At 42.5% G+C, this 17,099-nt stretch overlaps 1 protein-coding gene across 8 annotated transcripts in view; it reads left to right on the forward strand.

Annotated features, from left to right (window-relative positions):
• Positions 1–17,099, forward strand: part of NF1 (neurofibromin 1) — a 2,143,703-nt gene that overhangs the window by 189,041 nt on the left and 1,937,563 nt on the right. For all 8 annotated transcript variants that reach the window (XM_078679713.1, XM_078679719.1, XM_078679717.1 and 5 more), the window contains exon 2: positions 14,231–14,374. In XM_078679713.1, coding sequence (XP_078535839.1) covers positions 14,231–14,374 — 144 coding nt within the window. The remainder of the gene's footprint in view (positions 1–14,230; positions 14,375–17,099) is intronic.

Below are 17,099 nucleotides of genomic sequence, written 5' to 3' on the forward strand. Positions count from 1 at the left end.
TGGGATTTGGCTAGACCTTTATACAGGCCCTGATTAGATGCTACGAGGGCGCCTCCGCAGTTATTCTGCTGAATGGCATGTTAACGTCAATCTTTAATATAACAAGGGGAACGAAGCAGGGCTGTCCCATCTCACCCGTATTGTTTGACATCTACATCGAGCCTCTTGCCCAAGCTTTAAGATTGGATGACCTAATTACTCCTTTTCAAGTTCATGATTACAGGTGTAAGCTAGCCTTATATGCGGACGATCTGCTGGTGTACACCAACAATCCAGCTGAGGTACTCCCAAGGGTGGAAGCCACCTTGGAGGAATTTGGTCTGTATTCTGGATACCTTGTTAATTCCTCTAAGACAGAAGTAATGTGCTGGAACATCGACAACTGGGCCGGCAGGAGAAGTAAGGAATTCAGATACTTAGGGATAATCATAGTCAAAGATCTAGATGATATCCCTCGGATTAATCTGAAGAAGGTGGCAAAAGAAATTGATCATCTTTTCTCTAGTTGGCAGAATTTACAGCTGACTGTCTATGGCCGGGTCAACCTTGTTAAGATGGTTGTCCTGCCAAAATTGACATATCTGTTTAGCACCATTCCTCTTGGATTTCTCAGTAAGGCTCGGAGCAAAATTCAAGGCAAAATAGGAAGTTTTATTTGGTCTAATAAAAGTGCCTGGCTGTCCTGGAAGAATTTGAGACGTAGACTCCTAAGTGGTGGTCTAGCTCTCCCGGATTTGCTCTGGTACTCTTTTGCCTTCCAGTTTAAAAACATACGGACAATGCTCACTATAACTGCGTAAACAAACTGGGAGAAGATCCTGAGTGTGATGGCCAATTTTGAGGGGGAGGGGGGAGTGTTTTTTTTTATATATAAGTTCAGGGCTCCAAGGTTCTTTAAGAAGGTGTGTTTGAAAGTCTTAAGCACAGCACTTAAAGTGTGGTATAGGGTTAGAATGAAATGGGGGATCGGCTATTATTCTGATTTTGCTCCCATTTGGGACTCGCCGGGTTACCAATATGTTTGGAAGATAGTCTTGCGTTGCCCATTAAGAAGGCAGGTATTATGATCTGGTCTGATCTTATATCATCAGACTGAGTTCTTCCTTGGGAGGTCTTAAGATCGAAAATAGGCAGCTCCTTTTATAAATTAAAATATTTGCTGCTGACCTCCTGGTATACAGCTGAGAAAGAGCTTATAGGCTGTAATTGAGAAATTGAGTACCGCCTTCAAAATGTAAAACCTATAAAAAAAGGAGGTAGGGTACTGGTATAAGAGTTTATTGGATGCCGACGATGCTGACCTCCCTCCACACTATTCTGTTTGGAACTCATCAGCCCTGAACGGTATAGTTGCTGATTTGTATGCCCTATCTCTTCAAACACTATATAAGTATGTTAAGCCAGCATCTCTTGAAAAGAACCACTTTTATGTTATCAACAGACTATACTACACTCCCATGAAAATAGCAAGATTCGCCCCTCTCTCCTCCTCGAAGTGTCCAAGATGTGAGTTTGCCGCAGCGTACAATATATATATATTCTTTGAATGTGATATCCTGAGAGGATTCTGGAACAATGTGGAGCTTGCCCTTGAAGCAATTTTTAAAATCAAACTTAATTTGAACCTAGCACTAGTCCTTTTTGGTTTGGATAATGACCTTATAAACTTGCTGTCTGCTACTCCAATAGGTCTAATTTTTCACTTGATTCTTATCGCCCGGAAGGAGATTTGTAAACTGTGGGAAGACCTAAGGCCTCCACTGTATGAGAACTGGCTGAGTGCTGCATTTGGTATGGCTCGTTTGGACAAGGGACATCTGAATGATAAAATTTTTAACACCTGGTCACCACTACTATCATGGGGTAATGAAATGAGGCTGGTTTAATGCCCCTGGTCCAATGATTACACCAAGCTTTACACAAAGAAGCTGGCCTGGTTAGGCCTAAAGCCAATGCAGTAACAGAAGCCCAGGGTGTCCAGGTCGCAATGTTGGCTTCTTGTTTGTTTTTTTACAGACGCTAATGGTGAGATGAGGACTAAAAAAGAAAAGAAGAAAAAAAAACTACAATAGGAAATTCGTTTTGTGTTCCAATGTAATGTTACATATGTAGATTACTACATTTTGAATATAGGTATTCACCCAATAGCTCTGATTGACCGCCGTCTATAACCAGTTTATTTATTTTTAGTTGTGGAAAGTTAGTAGGTGTGCACAAATGTGCAGTCATTCTGCATCAGTATATTTTCTAGCTGGTTCGAGGAACTATATTTGAAGGTTTTTCTTTGACTCTAAGAGATCTTACAATGCTTTACTGCAAGGTTACAAGAATGTTCTGTTCTGCTTCTCAGGGCAAGTATCTGTGGAAAGCTGAAGTTGGCAGAATGTTGGACAACCTGTAGACCCCTTTCTGCACACACAAGTGTTGAAGGTAACCTTACAAACATTAGCGAGCAGTGCTCAATTCCTTTATTATTGCTTTAAAGCCAGAACTTTGAGTTGACCACTGATACTAAAGAGTCCCATTATTCTCCTCAGAATTGGTAGTTACGGAGAAAAAATCTGAGTGAGGAGCAGTGATGTTCTGAATATAGTAAGACGGAGAATAATTATAAATTCTGGGTCTGATTTACGCAAGGGTAGAAAACCAGGTTGGAAATTTGCACTTGTAAGATTGTTCCTACTTTGGGAGTAATTTTGAAAAAGTATCGAACCATTTCATGTGGGAACTGTATGACTGTCATAGATTTCCTTGGGTACTCGAGTGTGCAAGTATTTGTGCTTGTAAAATTATAATGGTGTGAAAATATGTATGAAGCACAAAAGAACTTCTGGGTCTACAATAGAAACATAATTGGAAACACAAAAGGGAGGAAGAGGGAAAAATAAGAAAAATACCTAACTCAGAAGGAGTATTCCTCTTAAAGGACTATTTCCCTCACCCACTGTAGGTGGCACGCTTCATCATTGGGAACCTCCTCTCACCGTGATGCCTAGTCATGGTGCGGGCTACAGTCCCTCACTGATAGGAAGGATCTCTGCGAATGTTTCTTAAGGAGATGTAATAAATACCTTATATTGAGCACTGTGTGGTGAGGTTAGAAGAGCATTGGCAAAGAAAAAAATGTGAGTTTAAAACTGACTACAGTGTCTGCAAAAATTTTTATTAGCGCGTCCCTGTGCCAGGATTAAAACGGGACACTGCAGGAAAAATTAAACCTGCTTACTTGTGTCACTAGGGAAGGTTGACCGGTTTCTGCCCATAACACCTCAAGAGGTGTTGCAGCATTCACCAGGACTTATAATGATAGTGTTGCTGCTATGTTTTCTCAAAAGCAAAATGTAAGAGAAATGTACAACATATAAAAAACCGTCCAGTTGTCCTTTTAATGTCCAAATGATCGAGGAAAGGGGATCCACTATCGGAAACCTGTAAGGAAAATGTGTACATTTTAAGAAACCCATAGCGGCTAGGTCAGTCTAAACCAGCTCTTGTGTAAAAAGATCACCAGGATCAGACACTCAGTCGAGAACTGCACCCTAGCAGTGGTACCCATTCGGCTGACCCCATTCCACCTCTGCAATGTAGCATAATAGGAAAAACGACTAGAAGTAAGGAGTTCATAACACCCTCCCAAATGCGACCCTAGAATAGACTGTTAACTGCCATCCAAGCAATGATCGAAGAAATCAAGGACAACATCTGACTTCCTTATAGCCAATATTCCTGTCATCCCGTATTTCTACATCCTCCCATAGATCCACAAACCCCCACAAACCCCCAGGAACCACCTCCAGGTAGACCAATTATCACTGGGATTTGTTCCCTTTTGGAACCCCTGTCCCAATTTGTGGGCTTTTTTCAATGACCTTTGGTCCGTGAAATACCCACTTACCTCCAAGACACCAAGGATGTCCCATGCCTTCTGGAGAATGTAGATTTTGACACAGAGACACTGTCTTGCCACTCTACACATGCATTCCACAGGACCAGACTCATTACTGTGAAGTCCCTACTTAATAAAAAAACCTGGCCGTTCTCACCCTGGTTTCCTTTATGAAATGTGCCCATATAGACATGAAAGAGAATTTTTTTCGAATTTGAGGACTATCTGTACCTGCAAATGTCCAGAACGTCTATGGGCAGCACATTTGCCCCTAACCTTGAGAATCTGTGTATGCACTCTTTTGAGACCTAAGATGTCCTTGTGCTTGACAACACATACTGCTCGCACATCGGTATGTAAAAGCTCTACATTGACAACATTTTCTTCATCTGATGTGTTGACAGTTCCTCCTTTGATTTTCACCAGTGGTTGAACACACTCAACCCTGGCCTGAAGTTTACTTTAGTGTACCGCAAAGTGTATCTCCCTTTTTTGGACCTACTTATCTATCCGTCCGTCTGCAGGCTCCCTTGAAACGGAACTATACAAAAAAAACCTGTGGCACGCAACACACTCTTGCCTTCCAAGAGCTACCAACCAAAATCGCTGAGAGACCGTCTTCCTTACAGACAGTTTTGCGCCTACGGTGTAACTACTCTCCTGTTCTGAAATTCAGGGAACATGCCAGGACCCTATCCTCTCATCTGAAAGATGGATAATACCCAGCTTCACTGATAATGTGAATCAGCCAAAAGAGTGCAGAATTGCAACCATGAAGCACTCCTTGAAACCAGACCACCTAACCAATATACAGGGAGGCTGGTGTGCGTGAACACGTTTTATAGTTTTTCAGGGTTAATTAGGAAATCAATCTGTAAGAACCTGCACATCCTGAACAAAGGGGACAAATCTATCCCACGGCAGCGGTTTGCTTTCAAATGCAGTAAAGATCAGAAGGATAGATTGGTACGCACGAGACCGATACTGACCAATGCCACCAATACATTTTAGAGATTGCCACCTATAGAAGGTCATTGTCCCTGTGGTGTACGTGCGTAGACAGCACACTCTACCCAGATTAACATTGGGACAGACCAACCCTGGGAAAAGAGACAACACACTAATTGCAACAGCAAGAGATTAATCTACCTCCTTTGGTGCCCCTGTGGACTGCGATATGTTGGTATGACACACAAAGTAAAAACTCACATTACTGAGCACAAGAGCATGATTAGATGTAGGAGGCAAGCTACAAAACAGACAAATCACTTTTTGGAGAAGGGACACCAAGTAGACTGCCTACATTGGACAGTGCTAGATAAGCTCAATGTACCATCATCGGTCACAAACACCTTAACCCATTTCTGGCCCTTATTAAAAAGGAATTGTATCTGCTACAATGACAGGAATGGATTGAATGCTTTAATTTATCCATTGGGAGTAATAGGACTACGAGTCCCAGCGCCTCTGTACGTATGTGACACGGTCTGCTCAGCTCCCAGCTGATTCCTGTTTTAGATGGTTATGGCGCATCAAAGCACTTTTATTAACTGCTCACATGCCCTTGTTTGCTGTCCTCCGACCTTGCGTTATTTGCGGCTGCATGCAACGGTTGTACAAGGTGAGTGTTTTCACTGAATTCCTTACTGCATATTGAAACCCCCATTACGATCATTATGTTAATGACTTTTCCACACTGCACTGATTGTGCACGACGGGGCCTGTGTTTGGTTTTGGTTTCTAACCGAAGAGCAGTGCTTCTCCGTTGCACTGACTGTGCATGATGAAGCTGTGTTTATTTGTTTTTGGCTTGGTTCCGCCCTGAGTAGTAGGGTTTTCCGGCTTACATTATAAGCCGTACGGGATTCTTCCTCAATAAGCAATGTGAAATGAGCCAATGTTTATAATGGGTGGGGCATTTTTAATATACTGACTTCCCCCACTCGTTATGTGTGCTTACAGTATGTCTGTTGTTCCTGACACTGTCGTACAGAGGTGGACTATGACGCCTGTCTCACGACCCCTCCATGCACCCCACTTTTTAACAAATTGCATTGAAATGAGCTTTTTTTCCCCATAATACTGGGAACTTTTGGCTCCAATTACACATACATCCAATCCCTAAGTTTGTTTTGGATCTGTTCCAATGATATCAAACTTGAAACCTTCCTTTATACACCTATACATATTTAGCTGCCTAGTTATAGTAGCAATTACACCTTACGGCCTCTGTTGTGCATTCGAAAAATTCACACTAGAGGTGACTATATGTTTCATATTTGCAATATACTGTTTTATTCTTAGAATCGCTAGAGTCTTTTTCTTTTTTTGGTTTCTTTCCATTTGACTCTTCCCTATAAACGGCTTGTAGGGTAGAACATACCGTGAACCTTATGCCAAGGCCTGAGTTGAGGCTTTACGCCCGATGTCTGTGGATAAGATGTATAGCTCTTGGCTTTGTGTTTTGACTTTAGGTCGGGGACATCCCTTTTCCCTATTATGCGACACTGCAAAGAGGTGGCATGGGTGCCATTGCCAGAGTGTAACACTTGATTGAGTGTTGGATCCTGGTGATCTTTGTACACTAGAGCTTGTTTAGATTGACCCAGCCACTAAGTGTTTCTAAAGATTTACACGTTTCCTTACTGGTATCCACCAGTGGACCCCCCTTTCCTCCATCATTTGGGCTTTAAAATGATCACTTGGCTTTTTTTTCCCTCATTGTGCGATAAGCGTTATGAAGATCGTAGGTTCCCTCTTTCGATAATTTTACTGACCAACTCTCAAATTATAGTAGGGATGAAAAAGACACCTTCTCGTAAAGACCCATCCTTCTAAATCCAAGTCCAGCGGGAGGTTATGCTGGTGGAAAAATCCACAGCAGATCCCCTGGATTGTGCCTCGTTGCCATAGTACGTAATCATTGGACTTCCCATCCTCCACAAAACTTCTCTTATGCTATGTAATCCTTGATTTTATTCCAGCTCCTGCCATATGACCCAAAAGCCCATTTTCTTAATTTGCCCTCTACTACGGCACAGCGTATTCACCCTCTGCACTGATGATAACCATTCATACTACGTAGGGGAACTACCAGGTATCCATTTTATACAAATCTCTCGCCTAGCAAGTAAAATTAATACAAATAGTAATCTTTTTTTGTCTGTTGTTTAAGTGTATTTGTGTCACCGAGGCTTCATGGGGAGACACTACTGTTATAACTGCCCGTAGGCACCCTTATATTAGGAGGTGATATGAATGCAATTCTATCACCAGAACTAGACCGAGACATATCATCTCTCAGAGTAGCAGGACCTCCGCCACTGCCTGCCTTTGCGAAGGTGCTGGGATTGATGGACCTGTGGAGGTGGCACAACCCTACAATGAGTCAATACACCCATATTTCGGTGGCTCATGGGAGTGGCTCCTGATAAGACTACATTTTCACACACACAACAGTGGGGTTGTTCCGGGAGGGGCGACGTAGGGCGCGGGGATATCGGACCATTCACCGGTCGAAGTACTCTTACTGGGCCCTACTAGAGATTATATACTTCCACCACGGATAGACCAATACCACTTTAAAGACTACAATTTCAGGGAGTAGTTTGGGGAGCGTACAGAACAATACTTTGCCGAGAACACAGGCTCAGTAGAGGTGTACAGTACCCTTTGGGAGGCATATAAGTGGGGACCAAATTGAAGGAACGACTATCACAGTGCGAGGCATTGGAACAAGAAATAGTGAATATCGAAAGAGTTGGGATCGGATAGTAAGATGGACCTGATGCGCAGGCATACCCCTAGTCTTGAGCAAAGAGAACTCGGGGGGCCTTGAGGAAGACGCGGCGCGCACGTATGCAATAGCCTCACTGCGGCAGATATACGATCTCGGTGATAAAGCTAATAAATTGATAGCTTGGTTGGAGAGGAGGGATAGGAGCCGAGATTGGGTCCCAGAACTGCAGACACCTGATGGCCCTCAAGTGAAGGTCTAGTGCTGACTTAGCTGAGGCGTTTGCAACTTAGTATGAGGGGCTCTACTGGTCACTCTCTGAGAGGTTGGACACAGGCAACGCTGAACTGCTCGGATACATATCATTGCCGGTACTACCATCGGAAAATGTGGAGGCGGTTGACATCGACTTGACAAAAGCAGAAATAGTCTACACCATAGGGGACTAGCAATCAGGGAAGGCAGCAGGCCCAAATGGGATCCCTGCGGACCTCTATAAGTGTGTAGCAGAAAAAGTAGCCCCACACATGTTAAACATGTTTCTTACTGCAAAACCAGACGGACAACTGCCAGTAGACCTGAGGCTGGAAACTATTGTGGTGAGACCAAATAAAAGGGAAACCTTACGATCTCTGAAGCACTTACAGATCCATATCTCTATTCAGTGTTGAGACAAAGGTGCTGGCAAAGGTACTAGCCAACAGACTAGGCCCATTGATACGTACGTTAATTCTTCCTTAACAATCAGGATTTATGCCACATAGAAGCACTAGGCTAAATCTCTGTTGCCTATATGGAGTCATACACATGGTAACGAAATAACCGAAGGAATCAGCCGCGCTTCTGTCACTAGACACGCAAATGGCATTTGATAGCATTGAGTGGCCCTTTCTTTATGCAGTACTTTCCAGATTGGGCATTGGGCTACAGTTCTGCGCATGGATTAAGCTACTGTATTTTACCCCATTGGCAAGGGTCTGAGTAAACTGGGTGATGTCTAGATCATTCAGGCTGCACAGGAGTACACGGCAGGGCTGGCCACTATCACCACTGCTTTTTGCGCTGTTGCACGAGCCACTGGCAGCATGGGTGCGGGGAGACCCACTTGTGGAAGGTATTGACGTAGGAGGTGGATGGGAGGAACGCATAATGCTGTAAGCAGACGACATCCTGCTCTATGCCCACAAACCTCATCAAACGTGAGACTTATTCATATATTTCAACTATTCAGCCGCTATTCGGGCTACCAAATAAACTGGGATAAGTCCCTGGTGTTCTCTCCTGCAGGCGAGATTCCATCGCCGACATCTGCATGTGTGGCTCTAGTCCATAAAGAAGAGTTTAAATATCTGGGTATTTAGGTCACTAATCAGAGGAGGATTTTCTGAAGCAAAATGTATACACCCAGCTGGAAAGACTATGGGAGGATGTGGCACATTGCCGGCGCCTGACGGTCTCCCTCATGGGCAGAGCGGTCCTGTTTAAGATGATGGCTCTACCCTGCCTGCTATATGCCCTGCAGAACACACCGTATCAGATACCAGAGGATGTCTTCCGGGCAGTCGAGGCATAGCAACTTACCCTGCTTTGGGAGAGCAGCAGCCCGCGTATTGCACTGCGTACATTACAGCGGGGGTCTATGGGAGAGGCCTGGCAGTTCTGGACATAAGCAATTATTACTTTCCGTCATATCATATAAACATTAACGACTAGGTCTTTTCCCCAACCGCTGACCCTGGCTATCGAGTAGATCGCCTAGCAATGGTTAGAGGTGGCTACCTAGCTGAATTAGACAACAGAAAACATAATAAGTCACTCCTGATGCACACACAGATGGTAGTGAACGCATGGAAAAAAATGACGAAATTGGTTAGATGGGAAGCGAGGCTCACCGAGCTGACACCACTCTGGGAGGGAGATATGCTTGGTGAGATTCGACGCCTGCAAGGTCTTCACAAATGGAGACTCACAGAGATAGAACTACTGAAAGATGTTTGGCGCAGTGGGAAAATAATTGATTTTGCAAATCTCCAAACGGAATACCAGAAGAAGAATAATACCTTGGGTACCTACAATTGAGGCATGCCCTCAAATGCCACGAGGGGAAAGGGGAGCCACTTCTGGAGTTCTCTCCATTAGAAGACATACTCCAACTTGACCCAGTGCTAGATAAAGCCATCTCCCTAACATGTAGGGAAATAATGAACAACTCCCCAGACTGTATGCGCCCCCTAAGGATGGCATGGGAAATGGATGTGGGACTTTTGGAGGATGATGACTGGGCAGAATCCATGCACCACCCTAGGGAAATCGCTATAAGGGCATGGTTCAAACTGATTCAGCTCACGATTCTTCATAGATCGTATGCTCCAAAGACAATGCAGTATCGCTGTGACTCGGAGGGGTGTGCTACAGATGTGCGGCAAGAATGGCACTTTCTTCCCTATCCTATGGTCCTGTCCCAAGATTCAACAATATTGCAGTGGTATAGCCCAAGTGATGGTGACAGTGGTGGGTGCACAGGTCCCAGTTGATGGAAGGTGGCATATCCTGGGAGTAACGGGAGGAGTAGTCTGGCCAAAATATGCTAAAATATGGCTCGGCAGATGGAGTGGCAAAGAGGAATATTGCGCAAGCTTGGGGAGTGGTTGAGGTTCCCAGAGTCAAGGACTGGAAAAAGGACCTAGACTGGTGCCAGCGGGTGGAGCAGACAATATACCAGAGTAGAGGCTGCCCCCACAAATGGGAAAAGATTTGGGGTGTTTGGATAAAATATAGGAGTTAGTTAAAGGAGGGATCTGGGGAATAGCTAGGACAAGTCATTGGGCTGAGGTAGAAGAAACCGAGCCAGTCTCCTCAATAATAGCTGTATACTGAATTGAAAATGTGGGAACTTTCAACCTTTGTATGTCAAATTCCCTGCTGTTTATGTATTGTGCTGCATTATGTCTGAAGCATAGGTTTAATAAAATAAGAATTATAAAAAATAAATCTGACCTTGGGTGTGGTTCCTCTTTTTGTGGCTATTCAAGTTTAATTCGTGTGCCAAAATCATTTAAGAATCTAGCCTCCTTTTCAAAATCAGAAGGGTGGGGGAAAAATATAAATTATTGTGCAGAAGGGGGACCAACGGAGCCAAGTAATCATCAATGGCAGATGGGTTGCTGCTTAAAGAGCAGTGATTTCAGCTCCATTTCAATATGCAAAAAGTCATGTTGTGATCTTGATTTTGTTTTTTTTCTCTAAACCAACGTTCTGGTTAAATGAATTCTGCCTTTTTGAGAACTCCAAATGCTTTGAGATCTGGTGGTTCAGTTGGGTTTTAATAGGCATTGAATATCCTAGAGGCACAGGTGTTTCTGCTGTTCCACAGCACGGGACAGTGAACGAGTTCCTGATTCTTACATTTCTAGTTTTAGCAGCAGCTGTGATGGAAAACTCTTGAGTGACTGGTATCAAATCAGTTGATGTCAACTCTTGTACTGCTTTGGTCTCAGAAGTGGGTAGTTTTCCTTCTCATCTAGTAAGGAACTTCATGCTGCTGCCTTAAAGAGAGCTCGTTTTTTTTAAATCATGAGCACCTACAAAGGGCAACTGTGGATTCTTGGGGATGGAAGTTATGTGCCAATACTTTTGGTTACCTTTAGGTGAACAACAATGTCCAACTCTTTTTTCATTGTAGCTAGAATGGAACGTGAAACTCTAGCAATTAGAACATTACCACATCAAGGACAGGGAGGACCAGTAGTATACAACAGATTAGCAATCTAAATTAGTAGGGAAGACCTATTGTTGAGGATTTCTTAGTGATGTACTTATTGCTATTGATGAAGAAGCTGAGTAACCTTTCACTAATGGAGAGTTGAGATATTAATCCATCTAACTTCATAAGAGATCCATTCCAGGGATTATTTGATACTCCTCAATGAAGATGAAACTGATCTTTGACGTTACCGTTTTTTTGAAGTGGTAAAATGAAAATCACTGTACTAAAATCACAAAGTCATCTAATCACATGTATGTTGACATAATACCTAGCAGGACTTGATAACTAAAGCTGTGCAGAGATCAAGCAAGGGATACTAGAAAGCAGTTGCAGTCACCATTATCTTGGATAGTCGTCATCTATGCTGCATCACCATTTGAAACCAAGACTGATCATTGTGTAGATGGCATTGTTTTTGGTCTTGCAACTGATAATATTTGATGGCTGTTAGATATGTGAAAGGCGATATTCTGTGGCATTGTTTCTGTTCCAGGTTTGTTGCTTCAGCAGTGGGAAAATATGTCCATTCCTTATAGCACTGAGTATTGTGCTGTGAGCAAGGGATGCATGCATTGATCATATTGTTGAGGGGTGTAAGTGTGCATATCTCCCCAAAGGTAATTTGTTTTTGAAAAACAGAGGGTGTCTTCTTCATATGTGGTTTCTTTGAGGATGCTGATAAACTTTATTGAGAGCTTCTTGAGTAGGTAATTAGAGCAGCTATAATAGTGGCAACAATTGGAACTGAAGAATGGTTCAGTGGTCAGGTTGAAAACAGAAACTTTTAAAGAATCTCTGGGACAAATAAGGAAAACTGTGGCCGCCGCCATGTTGGCCAACAATGCCTCCTTGCTATGATCGTAAACATATGAAAGAAGGAATGAAATAGGTAAGCACAAGCAAAGGACCAAGAGCCAGTCAGCAAGGAGAACGAGATAGTGGAATCTAAACAAAAGATTGTGGAATCTAAACATAAGATAGTGGAATCTAAACACAGATGGGAGATGAAGTTAGTCCCCTATGCAGTATCACATGTTAGCACAGTGTGTACAACAGAAGCAAATGCGTGAAGTGTTGTGTAGGTGTATGAGTGCGTAGAACTAGCCCTTGAATAGACTGAGAAAGGAAGAAGTAAGCTCCTGCCAAATAAAATTAATATCCACCAAAATAATAGACCTCATCTGCTGATGGGCCAAACAATTAAGAATAGATGGACCCCTGCTCCAAAAAACCAGCTTTACGGTCCATTACTGCTGGTGCCTGCAGAGATACAGCTTCAACACAGGCTGCCAATGTGGGATTCAACAGGGGCTCCAGTGGGGGTGGTAGTTCTAATTATCACTCGCCTGCCCTTTATGATGGCTCAATCCTATTTGGATGACATCGGAAAATTCCTATGGGTGGTGGGGTCCCTGTGGGGTTCTCTTGTGGGCTTCTGTTTGGCCCCCTCACATAATCCTTTATAGGACGCCTGAGCAGTGCTGTGTTCTCTGCACCAAGTGGACTCCCCATAATCGGTGGAGACTTGCACAGCTTGGTGGACAGCTCCTTGGATCGAATGAGGCCCCCACTGTAGGCTGTGCCTTCTGCTAGCCTATTGGTGTCATTGATGTCTGGCGCTACCGCCACCAAAACGCAGCTGGACACCATGTCTTCTTTGGGGCACATGGCATTTTCTCTTGTCTCGATTACTATTTTACGCACACTGCTCACTTACATTTAGCTTCTGGGTATTCCTCCATATGCGAGATCTCTTGGATCATGCTCGTCTGGAATTACCTGTTCGAGGCGGTCTACCATGCTTTATACCCTGTTGGTGCTTGAGCACTTTGTGCCTGCCTTAAATTAATTTGGAGAGGCTCTATGAGAGGGATCAATGCATTTCTTTTAGCACAATACGGGCTCAGATAACCTCAGCTGCAACGCTGTGGGGTGCATGTATAGCAGTAATGAGGGATATCCTAATCTCGAAGTTGAACCTCAGGCAAAAAGATAAGCAAGAGACTGTTACCTCTGTTGAGCAGGCAATACAGACTGCTGAGTGCAACTAGGGAGAGAAGCCAAACTAATTTCAAGAAAAGAAAATGCTGGATATTAGTATGGGGTTGGCGTGTCAGCCTGAATTTATATCTCTGGAATGCTTGCCATTTTGTGCCAGGAACACACATTCCTACCATCATCTCTGGGCTCTTTGTTGAAATAGGTCATTGAAGCAATGCATGGACACCATATGAAAAGTAACTAGAAAGGTGATTTGCTAATCTCTTCCTCATTTTGACAAGACAGAGTGCAATTCTAGTATTCAGGGAAGTTTGTTGACCGCTCTTGAGCTCATTTCAGAGTCGTGCTACCCCTAGCAGTAGACTTCATAGTCTGAAAATAATCAGCTTGAGGTTACTTACCAGACATACATAGCATTTATTCTTAATTCAGTGTAATTAAACCACGTTGTTGGTGGGTTTTCTCTTTCATCGAATGTAGTTCTTTACAACTTTATACAGGGAGTTCTCAAACTGACCAATCGGATCGTAAATTTTCATTTGAAACCACACAACACAGTCTCGAAAATATCACAAGCAAATTAGTTTTTCCAGTACCTTTTTTGATCTCTGAGGAATGTCTTGTTCAGTGCTCTTTATGAAGTACAAGCTTCCAGCCAATCTTTAAGTCGCCGCAGGATTTAAAAAAGTAAAAAAACTGCTAACAAGTTGTTTTCTTAACCAGAGAATAAAACCAGACTTTTTGTGCTGTACAACTTGTGATTTGAGTGTCTGTAATAATACTTACATTTTTCTGTCTTAATCCACTTAAAGTTTTATCCACTCTTTGCTTGTTTTTGCAGCTTCCAATAAGATCAGGACAGCAGAACACCCACACCAAAGTCAGCATGGAGCACAACAAGGAATGTCTTATAAACATTTCGAAGTACAAATTTTCCCTAGTTATAAGTGGGCTCACCACGATATTAAAGAGTGTCAACAATATGGTAAGCTTTCTGATTATGTTTATTCATTATTAGTACAAAACTCCATCTGCTTATATGATGCTGAATAGTGGTTTTATATTGAAGCACTTGTGTAATACCAAGTAATATGGATAATACCCTGAAGCAGGACTCTCCTCCAATTTCAGGAAATGCCGAGACATATTTAAGGTTGTTGTTATGATCTAGCTATTTCTTGGGAGTTTTAGATTTCTGCCCTCGTGTTAGCTGTGCAGTAGTTTCCTTAATAGCAATTTTCAATACACATGTGACTTGCCAATTTTATTTTTTGGTCTAGTATTCAAATTCTTTATCGGTCAGCCGAGCACCATCTTGTCCCTATTAAATATGTAAAATCTCATTTGAAGGTTATTTTAAAAGATACTGGACTGCGGAAATGTTATGGGACTTTTAGAAACTTCAGGGTGCCTCTGTGGTGCATGGGAAAGCATTTTGTTATCATCACAAATGAATCACGTCTTGCATAACGCATGTTCATAGTTGATAGTCCGACCCTTAATGTTGAGGTTTGCTTTAAAAAAGGGAGTTTCATTTGAGGACCATAATTTATGCCTTTTAAGAAGTTCATTGTTGGATGCGCTTTTTAACATTTGCCTATTGGTGCGAATATTACCTACACATCGTCACATTTTGTGGGCAAGTGCCATTACATTTAAATTATTGGGCTAGGAGAAATGCCAATTTGGTGAACCATGCAATTCCTTTTTGGACCCGTTACATTTTCCTTGAACAAATTAGTGGTAGTAAAACATATAATTTAAACTTGTCAGACACAAGCCACAGAAATGCGAGATAGTAAAATGTTTTTTTTAAAATGGTGCATAGGTGTGATTGGACAGTTGACCTGAAATTTAGTGGGGAGAAATGTAACATTTCAACTCTAGAACACATACATATAACCGAGGGAGAACACCTTTTCTCATATATTCTAAAGGACTCATTTCAGCTATAACTTTTTTCCATGTTAAGTTTGATTCCCTTTCATTTTTGGCTTGCCCTCTTTTTGTTTGTCCTCTTTTTTTATCAACTATGCCGCTGTATGTCAAGTAGCTGAAGAAAATGTTAACATCAGAACTAAGCACAAATACCACAATGTTGTCCCTCAGAGTATCATAGTAAAACGTAATTAACGAATTCCCCTACTTCCATCCTCGAAAATTCAAGTCCTTTCATTGAATCGGGGAAAAATATGATCTCCTCTAGGAAAGAGTGAAGAGCACATCAGAAAGTAGAAAAAAAAGCTAAACGGAAGGGTAAATGCTTAAAGGAAAGCAATGTTACCACATCCATGTATCCAAATATTTCACATGTCTAAAATGTCTGTCTCCCAAGATTTGAAGTACTTTCAGTTTGGCTGGGTTCCCAAAGGAATCTTCAGTACCCAAGACCTAAATTTCTTTGCACACTTTCAGGAGTAGGCTCCTCTTATTCTGGGATGTGCACTGAAATCTAGAAATTGTACAATTCACTTTCCTTCAGTGCGCAGATGTGTTTTTATACAGGCATCTCCCTATATTGAAGTAACCAAGCACCAGAATAAGTATTCCATTATTAAAAGTACTAGATTTCTTGAGTTACATATGAAGAGCCTATAGACTGTTCTCGCAAGGGTGATCAGAGGAAAAAAGATGGTCTGCAAAGTTCTGCATCTGCTGAGTACCATTATCCACTGACCCGACTGAAGTTAATCTAGAACCCTGACTTTTGTATCCCTCCTCACATTGACCAACATTTCATCTCTATGTTCTAGATGCAGAAGGGGCAATGATGCTATTTGCAGCAATGCTATCAAACTATGAAGCTCCTTATCCGCCATGTCAACGTAACTATTGTCCTTTGTAATTTCGTCTCCACATTCCTAGTATCCACTCCATCAGTCTGCTTTGGTTTTGTATTGTATGGTAGCAGACTTACACAGCTATGACACATCTTTCCACTTTGTCATTTTTCCAAGTGATGCCTACCAGACGTGGGCATCTCCATCTGGCCCTTGGGCAGTTCCACTGTCATTGATTCCCCACCATTGTACTCAACATGCCCATTTCTCCTGTTTTGGGGCTAAACATTGCCATTTTCCCTAGTCAGGTACTTGTCCACCATTTCTACCTTTCTCTTCCTTCTCTCCATCCTGATTATGTAGTCAGTTGTTATCAAGAGTCTGCTAGAATAAAATACTCATTCGGAAATGGTTCCAAGCTCCTCCCTCTCTAACCATTTACTAATTTTGTTATTGGACTCGGATAACTACACATTTACCATCTTTTTCAAAGGGGGTGGCAAGCACTCCAGACTACTCATCGCAGCAGATACGAATACCAGATTGTCTCTCTTGTATCTAGACTCCACTGACCTCACTTCCAGGCTCTTCCCTAGTTTTAATCTGTTTAAGAACGTAAAGGCAGATATCTTTCTCAATGAATTGGTACTCACTTGAGAATCATTCCCTTTCCCCACCCTTTTTTCCATTGGATCTATGTATTATTGTCTTGTTTTCTACTATCATCTGTCCAGGGCTACAATTTCAAGAGTCTGAAAGGTTGAGGAAGTGTGGTTGAAGTTACAGGAGAAACCGTGACAAGCGATGTGTGTGCCTGAGCCCATTACACCCCCCCTCTCATTTATAATAGAGCTGCTCTATATTCCCAAATCAATGCAGAAATAGTCTTTAAAAGGGTAATACGTTTTCCAAAGTGAAAGTTTGGTGAGC

Source organism: Lissotriton helveticus, chromosome 3_1 (genome assembly GCF_964261635.1).
Source record: "Lissotriton helveticus chromosome 3_1, aLisHel1.1, whole genome shotgun sequence".
Taxonomy (NCBI): Eukaryota; Metazoa; Chordata; class Amphibia; order Caudata; family Salamandridae; genus Lissotriton; species Lissotriton helveticus.